At 36.0% G+C, this 24,051-nt stretch overlaps 1 protein-coding gene across 1 annotated transcript; it reads left to right on the top strand.

Moving 5' to 3' along the window:
* The first annotated feature begins 668 nt into the window (after window positions 1-668).
* On the top strand, window positions 669-22,988 carry LOC112688192 (Usher syndrome type-1G protein homolog). Its single transcript, XM_025561265.1, has 10 exons — window positions 669-1,080; window positions 6,355-6,424; window positions 13,722-13,865; window positions 14,488-14,712; window positions 14,787-14,978; window positions 15,908-16,088; window positions 16,826-16,913; window positions 19,040-19,202; window positions 19,760-19,899; window positions 22,164-22,988. Exons 2-10 carry the CDS (start codon window positions 6,405-6,407, stop codon window positions 22,439-22,441), a joined length of 1,431 nt encoding a protein of 476 aa, XP_025417050.1. The 5' UTR covers window positions 669-1,080; window positions 6,355-6,404; the 3' UTR covers window positions 22,442-22,988.
* Window positions 22,989-24,051: the final 1,063 nt, after the last annotated feature.

Below are 24,051 nucleotides of genomic sequence, written 5' to 3'. Positions count from 1 at the left end.
GATCCGTCCTTAGATTAAAAAAAAAAAACCACAATTATTAAGGGACCTAACCTAACCTAAGGATTCAGCCGATTTTACCGATATTACCAACATTCGACTTGTACATTTGAGACTGAATTAAATAAAAAATTTGAGTCGCCCCCCAGAAGTTTTTTGTAAACACGCACCGGGGCCGGACCGCGTGTCGATGCACTTGCACCCCCGTCGAAGGGGCGATTCCGGTAGGATATTATACGTTCTTCACGGCGGGACAAAAACCTGAACGGAAAAATCTATCGTATTGCACACGTGTTGCGACGGAGTGCACGTTGTCGGAACAACACCGGTCCGTGACGGCGAATCGATCGGAATAGCGTTTTTCCGCGGTGTCGGAAGTTGCGCGCGGGGGAGGTGGTCCGACGCGGAAGGCGTGTGAGGGTCGGAAGTGAACGCGCGGCGGTCGCCCGTCTGTCACACGGGCACGGCGAAAAACAATGGCGACGGCGTGTTCATGTAGCGCGACGCGTCGGAGGTACCCTCGTGTCGCCCCCCCCCTACCCCCCCACAATCCAACGCGCGCGACATCGAACGGCCGGGACGGGGGCAACCGTGCGCGTTTCGGTGCGATGTTCGTTCGTTCACCGATGTCGCGGTAGAGGGGCGAGAACAACGTGTACCCGACGCACGCAGTCCGGCGCGAACAATGGAAGTGGCGTTCGATAAAACATACGAAACGAACCAGTCACCTCGTAGCGACGGGTGCGCGAACACACTCGCCGCAGCGGTCCGAGCGTTCGTGTGATATCCAGTGCCGGTCCGCGTCGTGCGCCGAAAGTTCCGATCGGATTCGATTCGGTCGAAAACGACCGTGGCACCGCGATAGCGGATTTCTGGCGGTCGTTTTCCTTATATTTCGTTCGCCGACCCTCCGCGGAGGTCTAATAGCGTTTGGTTCGCGTTGCTGGAACCACGCGTTTGCGGCAAACCCGAAGGGACGATCGGCGGCCGGGGTCCGCCAAGTGTCCGCGAGGATCACCCGTACGCCCTTCGACGGCGACCTACCCGCATCAGGACGCGGACGACCGACGGCGATCTGCGCAGGTCAGTTACTCGTGCACCGCGACGAGACGCGTGTTGTCGTGTCGTCGTCGTTGTCGTTACCGGGAACATTTTCGGTGTAATGTATCGCGGATAAACGTGCTTTCCGTTTGAAAAAAAAAAAAATTTATCAAAACCAGTCTCGAGTACAATGTCTGCATCATCATTTATCCGATGCGCTCGCGAGTCCCTGCAAGCACGGCCGGTGTATTTCAATACCGTCATCTCGTGAATTATTTCGCGGACGATAATCGAACGCTTTTCATCGGGAAAAAACGGACCCTACCCTGTGCAATATTAATTTTTTCCGAACCTCTCAACATTATATCACAACCTTCATAGTTATAGCTAAGAATATCCGCTGGCCATGTTGTTTATGTTTTGTGCGTCAGTTTACTAAATCAGTTGTTCTAATCATTTATGGGCTCTTATTACTCAAAAAAATGTTTCCTAAAGATACCGAAGTAGTTCGCATCGCGGTACTATTCATATTTAACCCAAAAAAGTCAAAAGAATATAAGAGAATACGTTGGATAAAAGATTGATATAAAAATATAAGCATAATATAGCAATGTAAAATTATTGAACGTGTTTGTAATATGTATTGCAAATATGTAAAGCTGATTATATTAAAATAATTATGATAATATAACTTTATATAATTTACTTACTTATATAATAGTTTAATTATTATTAAAGCTTGTACTTCATTTATACAAAAACAGAGTATAGTAGTAAGACATTTCATAAGAATAATTTTTTTTGGTTTCAATTTAAATAATCTTTGGACTTAAATTTTCAAAGAGCCGGTAGATCCTGACACAACTGAATACATTCGATTATAAAAAAATTAAATCTTTGAGTTTATAATACTTGCTTGTAGATCTATTAAAATATAAAACTTAACTATTTAACTTAAATATTTAGTATCACGATACGCGTGTTTATCACAATCAAGATCGATTTACCATATATTGTGTAGCTCTGCACGATATCATATCGAAACGAACAAAAATGTTATGTAATGCACAATACATTTCCAATCAGATTTTAATTTTTAAATTTATTGTTCAATATTTTAATATCTATTCTAAACCATCAGTAATACCTATTGAGTAATATCAATTATTATGCAATATCAATGATCGTGTATAGGTCCGTTTAACGAATATCTTGTACAACCAAAACCGTTAAAATCTGTTGTCGTCAATTCTCAACGAACACCGTTATCTAATGCAATTCAAGAACGGCACTGGACAAGCTCTGACGAGGCGCGAACGTATCCAAGAAATTCCACGTCAAATATACATATAATACATAGTAGTGCATATTATATACATGCAATCGATATCAGCACGGCACAGACGGTGATGGAGTGACATTTTATCGACAGTATTGGTGATTTGAGAACATTTAAATGGCGAATGAGTTTATTATCGAATTTTAGCCTATTAGTATTACCTCAGAGACACCACGAAGAGATTGACTGATAAGTCTCCCGAAAATGTTTTTTAAATTGTGTTATATTTAGTTAAAATGTTTGTATTAACATAGTTCAAACTTTTTTTTTTTTTGTTTTTTGATTGGCATGATAATTATACATAATAGTTATTCTACATTATAAGACGCTGTTGAGATGATGGTAAACGTTTTGAACAAACTAATTTAAAATATTAGTACGTGTTAATGAGGTTTTTAGTTATACTTGTGCAGTTGTGCATAGATTCCATCATTAGTACAACGTAATATTTGTTGAGTATTCCGACTAAAAATGATCTTGACTTAGGTAATAAACGAGTACGAAACTCATTTTATTGGTGTTATGGCGCGTGGAAGGAGGAGTAAACAAAAGCCTTAATCGATTTTAACGTAGCTTACACATAAATAAACTCACAGTGCACGGAATTAGAAGTGTATTTAGACTTACTTGTAGGGGGGGAGGTGACTCATATTTTTATCTTTATTTCAGGCTCAATATTTACATGTAAAATTGTTGGTAATATTTAAATCAGGCGAATCCTTAATACTTGTGGTTTTTTTTTTTTTTTTTTAATCTAATGCCAGATTCACTTAGAATCGACTTTTGTATAATTATTTTTCAACACCTGTCTGTGTTTTGAACGTTACGCTTGTGTTTTATTTGATTTTTCACTAAGTATGAACCAGACAAAAAGCCCAATTCAGTATTCACAGCAACGTGTAATTTTATTTCTTTATAAAATGATCCATATTAAAAAAAATTTGAAATGTGTATTTCACATATTATCAATTCCTTAAATATGGATTCAGGGGGACGATCGCCCCTTCGCCCCCCCTTGCTTAAAATACGCCCATAAACGGAATCCATATGCACTCCGATACGTGGCGAGGGTGTGTACGATTATTTATAGTACTAACACTGTTTAATAATGTCTTATAATAGTATAATAATATGTGCGCGTAAATAATATGAAACGATCGCTCCGCTGTGTCGTCTTAATGATGAGTGGTGATAACGTAGATCGCGGGAGAAAACGTGTTTCCACGCGTTTCCAAGTGACCGGCCGCAATTGATGTAAAAACTTTGGCGAAAACCGAAAATCTGAAAAATCGTTCTAGTCCACAAACATCATAATAACACACGACGTCACATACATTGCGATAATTATGCATGAAACAGCGCTACGTGTCGGTTGCTGCAGACGCACGCAATGAGAAATGAACACACGTGACAAGTGAAAATCTTTTGTGATTATTTGAGTGAATTACAAAAAAATAAATGTAAATATGTTTTTGCGTACCGTATGAAAATGTTTCCAATGGCGTTGGTACTGCAGTGTATGAACGTGTTTTGCGAGAATGTATTTTTATCAGATCGCAGATATTTTCGTGTACAAATGTATACACACCGGTCCAGCGCGTGTGTTTAGTACGTATTTTATATTTTCGTTTTAATTGGATCCTTATAATACTTTGTAGTACGTGATGAACAACGAAATAAAATTCGTTCCGACTCAAATCTCCGCGTACTTCTAAAATGAAGGAATTAGTACTACTTTTCACGATTCTACGTGATAGTACTACGTATATTATGTGTGTACGGATGTATTTTAAATTGTACTTTGTTTACTTTAATACATGTTATAGTTATTATATTTCGTTTCGATTACGTTACTGAACACTTCGCTAGTGATGCGCAAATTACACGTCAACTGCTTCATTAAACAAGATATATTATAATACCTATGGTTAATAAATATGGGTTAAGCCGCAAATATATTGTGTACTTACGGTAGACGTTTACGATATTAAGAATTAGTTTGTCTTCTGTAGCACATAATCGTATTTCAAAAACAATAGACAAAACATGTAGACCAATGCCGGATTTTTGGGAGGGGGGGTGCTGAGGTGCATGCAATGGGACATCAAGCTCTAAGAGGACTCTAAAATCAAAATCAACAAAGTAAAATAATAATAAAAAATAAATAAAATTATACATTTTGATGTGTGCGTGTGACTAGACGAGCCTAAGATATTTTCTTTTACAGCTAAATAATCAATTAATTGAATAGTTAAAAAATTAATTTTCTTCGTCGTTGTCAGAATATAATGAATGTTTGTCAAAAACATAGGAACTTTTTACTGGAATTACTAGAAGCAAGTAAATAATGTCTCGATTGCAAAAAAAAAAAAAAAAATGTCTTCGAAAAGCCAATTCTGGACAGCAAATATACGAGTTAAAATACCGTGCGAAAACGATTTGTGATTGCGATGAACAAATTGTCCATGTTTACACGGAAAAAACGATAAGAGAAGAGAATGAAAATGGAACAGACATAATAAATTATTAATTACGATTCGTGACGTTTGGTCGGAATTCAATCAACGCTGCATGAATACGACGAGGAATAAAAAAATGAAAACGAAATGAAAAATAAACAATAATCTTTTTAAAAAGAAACGTTTTCGTATTGCGGTATTCAAATTTCCTGCGTCAAAAATGACGTTGTCGGTACAAGACAAATAAATATTGTTGTACAAATCGCATAATAGATTCGGGACGATACCATTTCTATGCAAATAATTACTATTATTGTTACTGTCAACTCTAAAAACGGATCGTTTACCGTCCCATCGACACCGCCGCGATGGTTATAATAATAACAACAACAATAATATTAACAATAACGATCCGTTAATGAACAAGCGTTGCGAAGGCGATTTGCTGCCACACAACTGCCTACCGTGTACAGTTAGCTGCGCGTCGGCCGCGTGTTCTCGACCGATCCGACCTGAAAAACGCTTTACCGCGATTCTGAAAAAAGATATCTCACGATTTTATGCACACCTTTTGCCGCGTAGGACTTTTCGCGAGAGTTGATTTAGTAGGCGTACGAACAACCGTCGGGCAGAACTGCAGTCGGTACGTAGTTATTATAGCGTTGATCGAGTACAGAACGTATAATTTAAGCAGATGGATTCTTAAAAAAAAAAAAAAACCTAATTGTTACGCTCTAGCATCCAGTCAGAAAAACTTATAAAACGATCATTATAATAATTCCTCCGTATTCGTTAATGTATGTACTTAAGCAACGATTGATCATAACGTGTTTCAACAGGTATTTCTTTTTTACATGAGAATGAATAAACAATAAGCTTTTTAATAAGAAACTTTTACACAAAGCTACTGTCGTATTTCCTGCGTCGAAAAATACGTTGTTGGTTTTAATTGAATTGGGCTACGTTGGGTTAGGTTAGGTTAGATCTGTAAATATTTGTATAATTTAGCCGCGATCACGTTAACGGCAATATATAATCGAATATTATTTTATAGTTGGTGCACTGTCCAATTCATTCATGTGTGATTTTAATGTACTACGTGCAGTGATGTAACTATACCGGATTATATAGAATTATTCAAATATTCATACGTTTGCATTAAATTAATATTGTTGTAGGGCTGTTTCGTATACTATTATTTACTCGATCACCTATATTGTATATAATATATATATATTGTATCAAACTGTAATAGCAAATTTTATATTTATTATAGTTATTATTGTTCGATTTATGGATCTTTTAGTTGATTTTATTTTTATTTTTTTTTTTTTTTTTTTTTTGATAATCACACCTTTAACAAAAAGGATTTCATATTTTCTTTTGAATACTTATAAAATATTATTCCAACGATTTAATTGCTACAGTCCAGTATTTGTCACGTATAACAGTTCGCTATTAACACACGTTATTTTCATGTATGTATTTATTTATTTATTTATTTATTATGTATTGCAGGTGATTGGGTTGCGAATTATCACAATTGGAGGAAGTGAAAATTTCAAATCATGAACACGAGATTTCACAAGTGAGTAAAAACTTTAGATTGTTGTAACTTTTGAAAAGTATGAAACCATAATTTATTATTCGTTTATATATCATGTAAAATCTGAACACTACTCGATTTATGTAACTTAAGAGTGAATTACAGTTACTTCGATTTTCTTGCAGTTATACTTATATAAATACTGCTGTGAAATGAGTAACAAGGTACTCTAAAAAAAAAAAAAAAAAAATTAACTATGTTAAATGATTCGTAACGATTCAATTAAAAGGAAAATCGCCTTTTTTTTAAAAAAAATATTGAAAAAAATAACTAGGTTTATAACAAGTGTCTCGTTTTTTTTACTGCTAATAGATAAAATAAACGAAGAATTTTGTGCAAACAATTATACTGAAAAAAACACCAAAATAATAAATATTTATCTAGTTTTTTCACAGAACACTTCTGTTTTAGGCGAGTACTGCTTTTTTTATTTCGAGAGTTACAATACGCCTAACTCTACAAAGCATTAAACAAGCTTTTTCTATTATAATACAATAGTATTAATTTTTCCAATAACACGAAGTAAAAACAATAATAGTATATTAGTAATTTGATAACCGTATACATTAAATCATTAACTAGCTTTAACGTTGGTAAATACGAGTAAGTGTATAATATATGATCACTTTGTTATTGATTTATTATATTCGACATGATATTACTCGTATATAATTACACAAATCAAAAATTCGGATTTTAACTTTACACCTGTTGAAATATTATTTCGATTTTCAAATCAATTTGTTGACGAATACTTTCACTAAAGCGTTTATACATTACAGTGATGATATATGTTCTAAAAAGAAGATACCTGCTGCTAGGTGTCTGGTGTATACAATTATATTGAAAACATTATATTGCACTTGTCATACTCTCTTTGTAATCAAATGTACGTCCATAAATTAATATAACATGCATACAACACTGTTTAAAATTCATAATTATATCAAAATTACATTAAAAAAAAAAAAATTAAAATCAATATACTTACTGCAGTGTCTTAATTTTCGTCTGTAAATGTCTATAGCGGCCCAATTCTATTGTATGCGACAAGACAATATAATGTAGTATTATATATGTTTGGATTTAAAAAGGCACTGGGAATCAAATCAAAAATGGAAATCGTACAAAGATGCCATCGTCGAAAGGTAAGCGACGACGGATGTGTGGTTATTTTGTTGTTTACGCGAGAATAAAACCAAAAATTCGGTAATTTATACACGCGTAATGTATTATGTATGACCGACAAACTTATGCAAATCGTCCGTGAAAAGTAATCATTAAAGAGGTGTTCTATATGTTTTTCTGACGATTTTCACTTACTTATAATATTTACGTACGTTTACGTGGTGCGCATCGTTTGAAACTCTCATAAAATGTATGTGTGTGTGCGCGTGTAATAAAAATGAATTAAATTTCAAACTGCTGTTTTCAAAAAAAACTAACAGTCATGCCATATGTCCTCGCCATATGTTATACTTTTAAACGTATAATACAGAAATTAGGGTGTTTGACGTGGGGGCACGAGTGGTTCTCAAGGACTCGGTTTATTCCATTGCATCACGGGTAAAGGTACACAGTACTAATAATTATTGCGTTTCAAAAAAAAAAAAAAAAATTAAGACCTGACTTTTAACGGTTTTAACCGGACGTAAAAAAAAAAATTTACTTTAATTTTTGTATGCTAGATAACGTGACGATAAACACGATATTGTGGCCGTAGTGCTCTGTTGATGAGATTTTTGGTGATTCCCAGTGCAGAAACTACGCGATCGACAAATAACACTCAATAAGTGGTATCGAGATAAAACAGCTAATCTATGCGTTTGCATAGCGATAATTAACGCGTTTTGTACGTGTGGACACGATTTTGTGTAAATTCGGTTAATTATTATTACCCACGGTGGCGGATCTACGTGGAGGGGGGGGCGGATAAAACCTCTAACAAAATCAGGAAAAATATATATTGAAAATCAATAATTTTATGAATTCAGAATAAGATTTTTTTTTTTTTAAAGTACGAGGGAAAGTATATCATTTGTATTTTTATTCATACAAGAAAATAGTAGTATTACATTTATATTAACGTATTGTATTACTTACTATTGTCTTAATTCATTATCAATCACTGACTGCAATGTTATAAAAAATATTCCAAAGGAAAACTTTTTTTAACCCCCCCCCCCAAAAAAAAAAAAAAATAGAAAATCCTGGATCCGCCGCTTATTACGCACATCGAATGTCGAGCGGAACGAAACGAACACTTATTCGAAATGTTAAAATAATATCGATTATTGATAGTCACTGCATTTTCTAATAGGACCGTTTATTATAATACACTGGCTCTGTTCGTGTGTCAGGCGGACACGATGCGTACGCGAACCGTAAACGTAATAATCTTGTGCGATCATTTTTAACGAAGTCGTACAACGTTATTATCGTGTTGCTATTACTACTAGTACTATTATCGTTTATTATTGCACCCACACGCTCAACGAGTGTTTTCCTTATTCTAATTATCGTTTCGCGCGCACTTTCCCCGCGCGGTGCAGGCGTAGTGTTCTCGCTTTTCCCAATTATTATTATTATTACAGTATTATAGATTCGTACCGAGTGATTGCGTTAAACTGCGACGCGGGCACACCGAACACACGAATTATTTTACACGATCGTTGTTCCGCGGAACGGATCCGTCTCCGCACCTGCAGCGACACAACAACCGTGATTCGCGCGACGGTCAAGACGGTTAATTATTAACCATAACCGCTAAGACCGCAACTGGCGTCACATGATTTTCGTTCCGAGCCAAGTGCTCTTGAAGCCGAACGACATTTTTTTTTTTTTTTTTTTGTTGTCGGTGAAACAAACGACGAGCGGAAATAAATCAATTCAATCGGAAAACGATGTATTTCACTCGGAAACGATTGTCCGAACGACTTTAACCGCGCGCGCAGATATCTAATGGAGTAATGATACGTGCACCCACATGTTCACTATGGTTAAAACGTGTATTGTTATTCAATACTTAAAAATCTGCTACGTGCATCCTTTGTTTGAGATTCGGTTTTTTTTTTTTTTTTTTTTTAATTGACTAAAATATCAATTCTACAGAAGTTTTGATGTTGATCGAGTATTGGATATTTCCGGATTTTCATTTTCCGACGGCGAATCTGTAAAATGTTTTCAACTGTAGATCGATGAGCTTTTCGCTGAATTACAAAATATAATTTAGTTCTTATCTACTTGTCGGCATTTCTCGCAAGCATTTTTAACTCTCCATCTGCTATGGTTTTTGTTACGAGTCGCCTCGTCTGCACAAATCATTAGCGTGATCAGTTAACGGCACAGTAAGGATGTGATTCGCTGTGATTTTTAATCCATAGTATTTTCAATCGTTCTCATTTCAAATCTGACAGTTTCAGAGGTGATTCGAGTTTTAAATAAAAACAAAATACTTACTAACGTTATTTTATTTTTTATTATCCGTATACCATGATTCTATGGCTCCAATTTTTTAAAAAACCATTTCAGCATCGAGGTTATAAGATATTTTGTCACCATAGTGTAGTACTTTATACTCCAAATAGCAGAATAATGTTGCATTCTTATACGAATTAACTAATTAATATATCTCACATACATTTCAGCACGTCGCAACTTACATCTCACCTTCTTTTTTTTTTTTTTTTTTTTTTTTTTTTTTTTTCTTTTTTTTTTTTTTTTTTTTTTTTTTTTTAATACTGTTTCCATTATTTTCTCTTTTTATACTCTTCTCGTCGGTAGGTTACTTATCTTACAACTAATAGAATAAAAAACAATTATCTTTTCTCAGTATATGTAGAACATTATATTCAGTAGTTACACTTATTAATTTTACGGTATAATAAAACGGTATTTGCATATTTAATGATTTTGTCCTGATAATATATACAATATAATACATAAAAGATAATGCCTGTTCAGTGGTTGGTTGGTACTTAATTATAAATACAAAACAATAGAGTAATAATAAAATATTATTAAAATAATCGTTTAGATGTTTAACATCGAATATACAGCGACAGTAAATAATTATTATGTAGTAATATAATATATTCATATTTTCTAATATGTATATTAATCAATAAAAATAACCAATGGCGAAAGTCAGACACATTTCATACTGATATGAGTAAGCCACTTATTTACATCTCGTATAAATTACACGCATTGTAGGTGAAAAAGATTCGTATTAAAAAAATTAAAGTTATTAAAGTTGAATTAGTGAGCGATGAGCCATGATTTTCGAAAGTGATTTTAACGCGATTTTAAACGAATTTCCGTCGTACGTATTTTCGACGGAACTAAAACTGTGTAGTTTAAATTATTCACAACCAATAATAACCTATCATTTTTTCTTTTTAAAATCGTTAACCTGCGCAATTGCAAATAATCTAAGAGTAAGCAAACTAGTAAATTATAACGTCTATTACAACAATATGCGGTCACAAGTATTTTTGTTCTCTGTTCAGATGTCGATTTCGGTACGTGTGAAAAGTTCCAAATATTGGTAGCCGTATATTTTAGTATATTTTATACAGAAGCACATGGAAATGTTTTTTTTTTTTTTTTTTTGAGGCTGATTGGTTCCGGGGACTCTTTACTTACACTTGTTTGGCCAAGATATACATACTACTCGTACATACTTGTACATATTTTGGTACAATAAAAATATTCAAACTTGCATCTTATGCGAATGGGTTTATAAAATAATTTTATATAAAAGGCTGAGACGCGACGGGCCCCGGTGCTCTAGTCCTCCCTGCCCCACCCTCTCACCAACCTCGATTGTATTTGCGCGATCCCGATTCGGGTTAAATGTGCAGTCACGTTATTCCGATCGCTCATTGTTCCCAAACGAACGAATCGTCAGCACCACACGTTTCGTTCGTAAGCTCTTTCGCGTGCGAACTACCATCCGCACCGCGTAAATCCGCGTAGGCATTCTCTATCCATTCCGCTATGCGGTGCAAATTGTTCGTTGTGCGACCGATCGCGTGGCCGTGAACACCGCAACGGATGATGCGCACGCCCGATTTCACGGGGTACGATCGGGCCCCAGAGAACACGTCCGCGTGCGGTTGGTGACACGGTAGGGCCGATAGCAGGATCGTGATCAATTTCGAAATCGCCATCGGACGACCAGCCCCGAGCGGACCGACTGCGAAACGGATTTCGAACGATTTTCGCCACGTGTTCGCACGCGCACGACGGCCGACCGCTTCAAAGGTCGAACGGGCGTCCGCCGTGCGTCACACGAGGTCCGTGGCCGCATTTCGATGCGTACGGCATTGTGCGTGGTCACGCGTACGCGCTGGCGACGGTGCAGACGAACGGTGCGCGGCCGAACAATAGCGATTCCGCCGAATCGGTCGGGTGGCCACCGGCAACGTTCGGTGCGTCGCGCGATGTGACGGCCTTCGGTCCGCGCGCAACGGTCGTCGCGCTTTGTCCGAACCCGTTCCGCTCACGACTCGTTCACGTCGCGGTCCGGCGGCGGGGGAGGTCCTGCGACGCGACGACCGGTGCAATGCCCTGCTCGACCCGGCGGTTCCGCGTGTTCGTCGACCCGACCGCCCGGCGAACTGCATACATCGTGTGGAAAAACCCACCGAGCACCATCGTACGGGATCCGGCCGATCGGGACCTCTTGGATATCGCATCACGTCGCGTTCGGGACGGCAGAGAAGAATATACATTTTATCTCCCGAGCGAAACGAGGGATGCGTATCCGGTTTTTCAGTATTTTGGCTTTAGGTGTAACAACATATTTCGTACACGTTTTAACCTGCCCACGGTCGATATTTCTCGATGAAGTCGGACTGTCGAAGACTTCTGATTCCGTTTAAGTGTGCCGACTGTAGGTTGAAGTCAACGCTAGACCGCGGTAAATGCCCCAGTTATACCACCCACCAAATGACGCTACCCATTTCATTGTATAGTACAGTAAAACATTTTTACGCCGGACCCCGTGCAAGACGGAATCGTCCACAAAATAAACGTTTTCGATAGTAATTACGGATAAAATTATAAACACATATATGATCATACTGGTTTTTTTTTTTCTTGTTACAAAATATATATTTACTATCCACTTTCAGTCCTAATAAGTGACCTCTTGAAATAGCCTGACCCACAGTTCTCTAACTGTGGATTCACCCCGGATATTAACTTTAACAAAGATTACAATTTACTAGTGGATGCATTTCGGGTGGAAAGGTCTAAGTCCCGTGGACCATCCACCACTTGGATATGTGTTCGATTACAACAATATACGTATTTATAAATATTTATTTGATAAACCAATTATAGTTTTGAAACGGAATCGAATTCTATAACGAAATTACGCATTCAATTTTTTTCTAAAAACATTAGCACCTTTATTCTAATTAGATTATAACACAATAGTTAATTTAGTAAACTAAGTTGTATAGGTCGACTTAGAGTAGGAGAGGACGACTATTATACGATTACAATTTCAAAGTTCGACTAACGAATATATTACTGGACCATGTAGTAGAATATTATTATATTTTACGGTTTATTTTGTTCTTCGGCGACGTGACAATATTGTAAAAAGAGGATTACACGTGACAATGTTTGGAATGTAGTCGAAAACTCATAGATTTAAGTTATATTTTATTGATGTATACATAATAATTATACACTCGTATACCTGCAAACGGTTTGATAACGATCCAATGTTCTCAATACTATTTGTTAGAGTATCAATCATGGAATTGGTTTCAAATAAAAAGAGTATATAATCGCAGATACTTAGTCTTAGGTGATCATAGTAAATATATTGTGCTGTAGCTCAGCGAAATGTTTTAACGTGAGTTTACAACATCGTCGTAATAACTATTTGATGCGTGTGGGTCAGCGTTATACTATATGTTCGAATGCATGAAACGAAAATCCGTATAAATGTTCGGGAACGTCTCTAAGACTCAATTGAAACACGAACCTGAATCAACAATAGACATTCCAGTATGATATATCGAAGTCACATTACAAAACTGCTTTCTAGTTGCTCCAAGATTAAGGACACACCGCCGCTACCGACGCGTCGGCAACACATGCATTGTCCTTTCACTGGGTCAACAATTAACGGTCTAAAAATATCCAAACGTAGTTACTAACTGTTATTAGATAGTATTTCACAATCACGCGAGTTATGTTCGCATTTTGCATAATATGATGCTACGCAATTTTAAATTTAATTTTTACGTTCTTTTAGGGCGGCTCAAGACGGTTTCGTGAATATACTGAAAGAGGCGACGAAAAGAGATTGTAATGCCAAAGACGAAGATGGAATGACACCAACGTTGTGGGCGGCTTTTAAAGGACACCTGGAAGCGTTGAGAGTGCTCGTCGGAAGAGGGTAAGCACATCTGTATCGAAATCATGTTTATTGAAATAAATAATAGATTGTATAACAACCGGTAGAAAAGTGTGACATTCAGATCCCGAGACAAATTGGTTAATGTTGGTTCAGTTTTAGTAAAAAAAAAAAAAACAATAGTGACAACGTAATAACAAAAAAAAAACCAATGAATAAATAAACGATAAAAAAAAAAATACGAGATATAAGTAAAGACTACACGGTTTATTTACACTTCATAAGAACACCAAGATCGATGACACTCTATAATATGTATAAAATAAGCTGAAACATTAATATTATAACAACTATAAAAAATAAACAAACCGTAACTTCAATGGACCAAACGTGAACGTTTATAGTTCATAAAATGATTCAGCATAATTCAGTGGTATTATTTAGACGCTTATATATTTATTTAAATAGATGAGCTGTTACTTCTTCCCCAACTATCTATACCCAATCATTTCACTGTGTTTGGATTTAAACTCGAATAAAAATCACCTGTGTTTAATTATGTTAATTTACAAATTCATCACAAAGTAAAAACATATCTCTGAAACTTGAGATTTTCACTGGGGGTAAATTTTTTTTAATAGTATGTATATACGTCTATTTTCAGGGGTGATCCAGAAAAATGCAATTACCATTTAGGACAAAACGCATTACATCTGGCCGCATCCAAAGGCCATTTGAGTTGTGTAGTATTTCTGGTGGGTTTTGATGTTAACCTATGGGCTTTGGATTTGGATTTTCTCACGGCAATGCAATTGGCAGGCATACACGGCAAATCGCAAGTGCTTCAGTATTTGGACAAAGCTGCCGCATTACAAATAATGCAAAACAAGTAAGACTGGAAAGCGTTTACTTAACATATATAGTGTGTGGTAAGATGTTTAAACAAATTTTTACTATTTGTAGGAAAAAAGTCGAATCCAAAAAGGAAAAAGCACAAAAAGATGCGGAACGTAATCTGAAGAAATATGAAGAACGAACCAAGAAAGAAAGAGAGAAAGAAAAAAAACAAATTCGAAAAGTCGAAAAAGAATATTTAGGTGGCAACAAAGCGGACTCTGAGACTGCTATACCGACAGTTCGAGCGGTACCTTTATCGTAAGTATGGACTGACAGTTAATGCATATTTGAAAACCATATTTATTAATTAATACCTAGAGATCATATCGACTGGTAAAAAGTAATAAGCGATTTATTTTAGGGTTAAGTCCACTAAAGAAAACTACGTTCCCCTAACAACAAACGCTTCATGCTTGGTCAATACTTTTATCGTCAATCACCTTTTATGATGTTGATATTATGAAATACATATGCATGAGCTTATGTTATTTAGACTGCTCGTTATAAATCACTTTCTATCGAGACCCGTCTCTGATCTCTCAGTTGTAAATAACATTTATTATCGATACATTGAATCCGTATAGTGTTGAACTTTTCAGTCTGTCTATAAACGTCTGTAATGTGACGATAATACAGTACTAATACATATTGTAGAGATGTATAGTTTTACAAATCAATAATAATTAATCTGATGTGGTGGTTATGTAAATTTTCGATTATCTCACGTAATAGCTAAAAATCGACTGAAAGGAAACACACACACATATGTATATATTTATATATATATGTACTTTCATGGGTTACATTAGAAATCAGTTGTAATAAACGGATGTCAAGGCTAATTGTATGTAATGAGTTATTCGACGAGATCACGGTTTATTTGAAATATTTTAATCGAATGGTAAGATCCGTCCGCTACAGCAGTTCATGGAATATTGTTTTTTTTTCTTACTCAAGTACCGATTGACGACTGAAAATACGTTCACACAATATTTTTGGTGTTTTCAACCATCAGATAATAATTAATTTCTACGTTCCCTTACGTGTATAAAAAAAAAACACGTGTTAAGGCGTCGAAACGCGCCATTAGATTTGTTCTTGTTTCTGGCACGCGTGTGCTGCATAATAATATATGTACCAGTAATAAAATATATAATAGTATAGTAATGATTTGCAAACGATCGCAGGCTGCGTAAATCGTCGTCAGACCTGTCTTGCAAGTCGTTCACGGAAATCGTCGGCTCCGGTACCGTGAAAAAACCGTTCACCAGCTCGAGCGGCGTGAAGAAGATATTGGACAGAAAACTGAAGGCGGCGGACGGGCACAATAAAACCAACAAATCGGCGTTCAGGTTGCAGTCAAAAGAGGCGAGTGTTTTGTCCGTTCTATTTCCCTTCTTTTGTCAAAGGATTTGTGCCCACAGACGTAACTAGGTCCCCGAGTTTTGGTTGACATAGTGCCTCGAGTGTTTGTCCAGAGAAAAAATAAGTCATAGGGCAAGGCTCCCGTACCGCAATACAAATCCGTTTATTTCCGTTTTTTTTTTTTTTTTTAGAAATCATTTCAAAACGTTTATAACAGCTATTTGATTGTAAAAAATATTAACGCGTAAACACCATGCGCAGATAATAGCGTACTACTAAAAACACCGATTTATATGGTCGGTATGTCTCATAACTTTTTTACAAATTTATTTACCGACTGTAATAAACAACAGTTTATAGTGGTAAGTGTGTAAAAGAAAAACAACTGGTATGTTTGTGCTACGTCTGAGAAAAAACTGTGCACGAACATAGCTTGTAAATAGTTTTTGAAGCGCCCGAGCCCCAATAACTATATAACCTAGTTACGTCTATACGTACAAATGCCTAAAATTCGGGCGAGGCTTATTACACAAACAAATAGCCAAGGATGAGTTCCTACGCTATAACAATATATGCAAATCGAAACGGGAATAAAAATAATAATAATAATAATAATACATTAACAATACAACTGAAATTACAATCCTGTCGTCATTGCAAAACCACGTACAGCATATTATTATAAATCTTATTATTATTATTTATATTATTATTGTAATCGTTACGTAAATGATCTGCAGGTCGAGGATAGCACGAGCGTACGTACCATAACGTCTAACGGAGATTCGCAGATTATTTATGTCAACTCGTACGAAAACGAGAACGGAGGTAAATATGTAACAATATAATAATAATAGCATCGACGGTACAGCAATATAATATGCATCGGAACGTAACGGTATAAGAGTATATCTATAGTAACGCAATCTGGGAATGTACGTACGCCACCGGGGATCCGATCAAAAATTGTCCAAATAACATGTGACTAAGTTCAACCGAATTGCTTACGATTCGGATTCACCACGTAAGAATACGATTAGATCAAGACTTAAAAATGATGTTCGTCGCCTTTTTAATCATCTTACCTATTTTCCGTATGGTCTAAGACCTATAAATTGCCGAAAATGTATATTATTGTTTAAAATATTCGATCGAGTCTGCTACGAAGTGAGCATAATGTGTTAAGTACAATTAATGCACTGATGATTATCGTAAGATTTTACGTAAAATAAGTTCAAAATGGTTTCTAATTTTTTTTCAATATTTTGTAATTTACTGAAAGTTATGGAACGTTAGGGCAATTTCCTACTCATCGCCATTTCCGCATAATTATATGGGTATTTTTTATGTTTTAAAATCGAAATCGAAACTCAAGTGGTTTTTTAATTTTATAAAAAAATATGAAAAAACGTTTGGTAATGTTTTTTTTTAACTGTTTTCAATAATACCATCAACACTACGTTTGTATAATAATTTACGGAATTGCTAATGTTGTGTACAAGAATACCACCACGTTTTTTTTTTTATTTTACTCGATTTCTGGTAGTCGTGTATAGTTGCGATCGGTCGAGTGCCGATAGTTCATAACAAGATCAGAAGAATATAAAATAGCGACTGTAAATGTAAACAAAAAGTAAATAATTACAATATAATAGAGCGAGCTCATTGGTAAAAATTAACCATAATAGTACCGAGGTATACACTGAATACCAATGACCGTTACCGTCAGTAAAGAGTTTGCTTCGGTTAATAATGATGATAAGGAAAAAAAGAATTTTAAATAGGGGAAAAAAGTGTTTACCTTCGGTACACCCAACTGCTGTCGTGAACCTCCAGTAGTACCTACCTATTACGGGACAATAGGTGTCACTGCGATATCCCGTACGTTTGAGAATACTTTTGATTCTCCGGTCTATTAAGGATATATAGTGACAGCAACAGTAGCATCATAGAAAACGATAAATGAGCGCGCCCAATCGATGAACCTATACCGTAGAATTTTCAATAGTCCTAAGGACTAGTCAAAAGATTTTAGGTCAACCCGCGAGTGTTCTAATAATGATTTTATATTATATATATTATTTTTATGGTCATTATTATTTGGTTCTACTGTGTCAACACAGTATACCAGTGGTGTGTACAAATGGGTGGAGGGGCTTGATCGGGATAAATCTCCTTCGAGGACTAAAAAAAAAAAAAAATCTCATTTTTAAACGGTTAGAATGAAAAATATGCACATCATGAATGTTTAAACGAGTGTATAAAATGTAGTGTTGGTCATTTATGACGGAATCACAAAAACATTATTTCTTACGTCCAAGAAAGTATAGAAATAGACGTTTGATTTTCTTTTTTTTATTTAAATGCAGCGCCTTGTTATGTGATAGCCATTTCTCCTTGTTAGTTACTAGGTTCTTCAGCTGTGAGTATGAGGTTGTGTTCATCAGCAGCATCAGATCCTGGAAGCAGAAAGTTTTAGGGCGTCCTCTACTTCTTCTCCCCATGATCTTCCCTTCGAAAATATTGTTGATGAAGATGTTGTGTCTTATGAGGTGTCCGATGAGTTACGTTTTTCCTCTTCGATATGTAGTATATGATGTTCCTTTTTTCTCCAATTTCTTTCAACACTATTTCATTGATCTTCGGTTTGATATTGACATATAAACCATGTATACAATTACATTCTCCCTCCCCTTTCCCCGCACAAGAAAATTGAATGTATGCCACGTGCATGCCGCACACTATAATAATATGTAATATTAACAATACCATATAGTGTAATATAAGCTTCACCATCTTGTCTTCCAGATGTATGTAATTATTTTGTATAGTGGGATCTCGAACCGTTCGATTTCGCGAATAAAATATACCTACGATAAAACCGCACTATAATAGTCACACGAACACCGCCACCACGCGTTTGTAAATATAGTAAAATTTTTGGCGTTTTTCAGGAAAAAGAGGCAGAATTTCGGACGTCTTTGAATTGCACCGTACGAATTCGCAACCAGACTTCATCATGAATCTACAGAACAACGATCTGAACAAAATCCACAGACACGATCAAGGGAGCATGTTCGATCGACCGGGTTTCGGAAGCGTTGCGTTTAGACAAAAGTAATTATTACTCTCTCTTTTTCTCTCTCTCATACACACACACACACACATATTTACAATATTCGTGTTTGCAACCGCATTGTGTACAGCTATCGTGTTACGACACGGCGTACATTACTACGCATAGATAATAATACACCGCGAGCGGTTTTTGTGCGATACAACTGCAGTTTAAAACTAAATCATAGATAAAATATCGTTTAAGAGAGTAATAGCAATCGTGAGCATCACGGCGCATCGACCATGTTACACGACTTTTTGGACTTAAAAATGATTTCTATAAACGCACACATAATATATATATTTGTATGTGTGTGTAATTCACGAATCGTTAACGTTAAACGAATCTAGTCGAAATACGACTACATACCGTTTTTTCACCCTCGTCGTGTGAACGATAGATACATATTGTAAACACATTTCGATTGAGGGTCGAGTCTTAACTCGAAAATATCTAGTAAAAATACTTCAGGCTCCATCATTTTTTTTTTTTTTTTTTTGATTGCACATTCGCTATATTCGTGAATCCACGAAACCTTAACAATATTATTTTTCAGTGTTACTACGATTCCGGTACCGGACGTGTCCAGAGCTACTGTTGAAGACGAGTCGTGCAGTATCGGCAGCGCTGGTAGCCTGGTGAAGCGGAACCAGCCGAGCAGCACAATGTCCTGGGACGAATTTCAGAACAGTGACGGTAAACACGCAAACGAAATATTCGTTGTTTCTCGTCGTGTATATACAGTGTATATATACATGTATATTATACACGTGTACACGTCTATAAATCTATTATACCGGGGTTGGGCAGAATAAATGTATAGCTCTGCCGTGGGACGTGTTCGATGGGAAACGGCGGTAGGTCTACGGCGGGAGTAAATACACAGAAAAGGAAAAAAAAATAGTATAACCAACGGTACGCGTGATAATTTAATTATTCGATATCGGAGTAGTGAATTTCAATCGGATCCTATAACCAACACTATGGTGCCATAAACCGATGTGTACATGGTGATTTTTTTAAGTATGCTCACCCGTTTGATTAAGCATTTGCTCACATTAATACTGTCGGAAAATGTATGTCATAGATTTCTCGAGGAGTATCCAGTGACAATATCGACTGCTTTTGTTTTTTAACTCTACATTTTCTACTCGCATGATTAATCGGTTGGTTTTTCTGGAATTTTTAAACTTGGCCGACAGTTGCACCATAACGTTCGGAGTTATTCAAGTATGTGCAAGAAGTGTATCGATAAATGAAAGTGTTTCGGTATATGTATTAAAAAAATGATTGAGTACTTCTTATTCAAACCGTCGTGATAAAAAAACAAAAAAAGCTGTTTTGAGTAAAAAAAACATCCGTAGACTATGAAATCTAAGAAGAAGAAAATAAATATCGATTTTCCAAAAATCGTAATTTGAAAAATTTGAAAATCAAAGACAGCGTGGGTGAGCAATCCAAAGGAATCGACCTGTACGTAACTCACAAAACTTCGCATCGTTTAATAGATGGAGCGTATGTAGGCGCGGGGTACATAATTAATCAATCGCGTTGTATAATCAAACCTTGTCATAAGCGCACAGGCCCGCAAGCGTCGTAGTCGTACGCTCTGTGTGAATTTAAACTGTCGATGTACGAAAAACAATGCGAAGACGTATATTGGAACTGAATAAAATATTGCGCACGCCATCGCCGTGTAATTAAAACGTTCACTCGACTCGAACTTCACCGCGTCTTTTCCTTTCTAAACCGTACACAACCTCCGGTACAATAATTATACACTCGCACGTATATATATAATACACGTGTATCCCCGCACGTGGAAAAAATAAAAACCTCCACATGCAAAGCTTATCGTTTACAAGTATCCTTCCAATTTGTTGTACGACACGTAGATCATCGTTACTTTCCGTTGGGTGTACGCGAAAAATCGTTACAAAAACTTGGCGAAAACGATAAAAATCTAATTTACGGTTTCAGCCGGTCCGAACCCTCGGGGAATCCCCCCCCCCCCCCAACCGCGCGTGCAATAATCGTTGCGATAAACACAAGCTGCGAAAAAAAATAAATCACCATTCGATGAAAAATGTTGATTAAGACGTGAGCGGTAAACTCTCTCGGGCAACATTCACGTACCGTAAAGGATTAACTCGAATATCTATTGTGACAGCATAATCGCAAGCGTGTACGCACGTGATGATCTGCTTATACGACTGCTACATATGGAGGTCTCTCGTTGATCAGAATTAACCAAACGCTTATATTACGTGTGGGAGGAAAAACCTTTTATTCATTTTTTTTCAATTAAAAAAAAAAAAAATAGAGCATTTAATAGAGAAATTTGTAACGTTTCTTTCCGCAACAAGCGCGCGCTAACGTTCGTCCTATAAGCAATAAAATATTTATAAATGGTAACACCGACAATTAGGCTCATATTAGTTTCTACTACAAGACGGTCGTGGGGGCGATTGCTATGATTTATTATCCATCTTGGGCGGTCATGACACTTAGAAACTTTGAGAAGTGAAGGGGTACCTGTTTGATCCGTTTCCACGTGGATGTTTAGAAGGGGTAAGGTATTGAAATTCAAATTTTGTTAGGGTAATAGTACAGTGTGTTTAAAATAAAGTGGGCCTTAAAGTCCAAAACATTATTTACAGTCCTAGAAACGCTACCGAGAAGCCAAATCGAAGTACAAAAAAAGTATAACAACAACAGTTATATGACATTTGACTCGGAGTTTTTTTCCACCGAATAAATACTGGCGATCATCTTAGTTTCGATCAGTTTTCAGTCATTACCTTGAACATTTCAAATTTGCAAAACAATGAAACAATAAATCGACATTGTCGGGAGAATGCTCGAAAAACATCCCACTCCTTCCTTTTCCACATATAACAAATAATTATTTGTAGTTATACTGACATAGTCACCTAACCGATGTATCCGTCGCGTTTCAGAGGAAAACATCGCGTTGAACGGGCGCAGTGCCAAATGGTCGCTGGTGAACAAGTTCTTGGTGTCGGCGGGCGTGAGCGAGTACGTGGACAAGTTCGTCGAGCAACGGGTGGACTTGGACGCGCTGTTCATGCTGGACGACCAAGACTTGATCTCCCTCGGGCTACCACTGGGCCCCAGAAAGAAGCTGTTGAACGCCATCGAAGAACGAACGAAGAAACGCGGCGGTGCAGGACACCTCGCCACTATTACGGACAACGAATCCTGCAAACTCGAATAAAATATGCTAACACATTGTTATTATTTAATCGCCCGTGTCGTTAAGCTGTTCATTTTTAATATTTTCAAGTATTGTGTAGCGTTCGTGTGTTTCGCGTACACCAATATTTTTTTCTAGTACACGTGTGTGTTTGTGCAATTTTTTTCTACGACTTTTTTTCATGTACACTTTTTATACGTTTATATACTTTTTGGTACCTATGAATTTGTAATATTCCATTTATTGTATAGTACTACTTTGATCGTTCTTTTTTTTTTTTGTTTTTGGTTTCGTATAACGTGCCTATCTTAACTACAATTACACTATTGTACAAGACTTAATTGTCTATGACATTTACTATTGTAAAATATTATAATTTTTTTTTACTTATGTTGCATACGATTTTTTATAATCATATAATATACAATTTTTATACTGCGAAACAATAACACCGAAACATACTATTATAATTTTACACAGAATTACTATAATATTAAGTACTTACAGTGTTATGAATAGGGTTCAAGACTTATTGTACAAATATTTTAGGAAATATGCGTATAAATATGCATTTAAAATAACCAAAATATGCAACTGATTACTTTTTTAATGACCGTTAAAAATTTTGATTTATTAATTTAAATTTAGACATTTTTTTATTTAATATTTTTTGACAACAATAATACTATATACATTATATTAGTGTGTATGTTCAATTTCATTTTCTTCGTCTTCTCCTACAGTGAAGAAAAACAACTAAATACTTATTTTTCTTTTACATTCTCTAAACGAATTACGATAAACGATAGTAAACGTAGGAACAAGGTATTTCCCTTGTTGACCTGTCCAGACTCGTTCTATGATTACGTATATTGACCGATGCATGAAAGTAAAAAAAAAAAAAAAAAGTTAACCTTTAAAATAAACTTAAAATCAAACGAAAACTGTTTAAATATGGTGTAAATAACAATTAAATTGGCCAAAATTTGTCAAATATGCGTTTTACTCAAAAAAAAATATGCTATTCGAATTTTCGTATTTCAATCCGTTAAGACTTAGAACGTTAAGCACAAATCCGTTAAGAACAAATGTATATCTTACTTAGATTATTCTGGAATCATTATTAAATAATATGCAAATGCATGAAGTTCCGAACCCTAGTTATGAATAATACAAGTGAAACTTTCCCAACATTGTTTTTGATTTACGTAAAACAAATACGTTTCCGCAGAAGGACAGAGAACACACGCCGTCGATGTCTTTAACCGAATAAGTAAATTGCTACTGCTGTTTTATTGTTAATTTAAATAAGTATAACTGACTAACTAAAATATTATGACGATCACACTGTATCCAACATTCCGAAAAAACGAAATCGGTGTGATGATGCAACAATCGTAATTTATTTTGCTGTCTGAAATGAAATGAGGGTTGGAGCCTGCGGTTTTCGGGCAAATAAATGATTTGGCTACAGTTGTGTGAAACGCAGCCCCGCGCCGATGACGCACGTACACCGTGGTTATGGATTTCAATTGTTCCGGCGAAAACCGCGATCTGCCTAAATTACGTACAGATCGATTCAAATATTCTCATCGTTTCTCAGTAAACGTGCAAACACTAATGTTGAAATA

This window comes from Sipha flava, unplaced genomic scaffold, assembly GCF_003268045.1.
Source record: "Sipha flava isolate LNK unplaced genomic scaffold, YSA_version1 37_pilon_pilon, whole genome shotgun sequence".
In the NCBI taxonomy this organism is placed as follows: domain Eukaryota; kingdom Metazoa; phylum Arthropoda; class Insecta; order Hemiptera; family Aphididae; genus Sipha; species Sipha flava.
Note: the sequence above shows the minus strand (reverse complement) of the source record. Positions and strands in the feature narration are given on the sequence as shown.

Excerpts from the sequence above, each read along its gene's own strand:
- LOC112688192 (XM_025561265.1), top strand. The coding sequence starts at position 6,405 with ATGAACACGAGATTTCACAA. Across the intron at positions 13,866-14,487 it reads AGAGTGCTCGTCGGAAGAGG|GGGTGATCCAGAAAAATGCA; the intron begins GTAAGCACATCT and ends GTCTATTTTCAG. Across the intron at positions 16,089-16,825 it reads TCAGGTTGCAGTCAAAAGAG|GTCGAGGATAGCACGAGCGT; the intron begins GCGAGTGTTTTG and ends AATGATCTGCAG.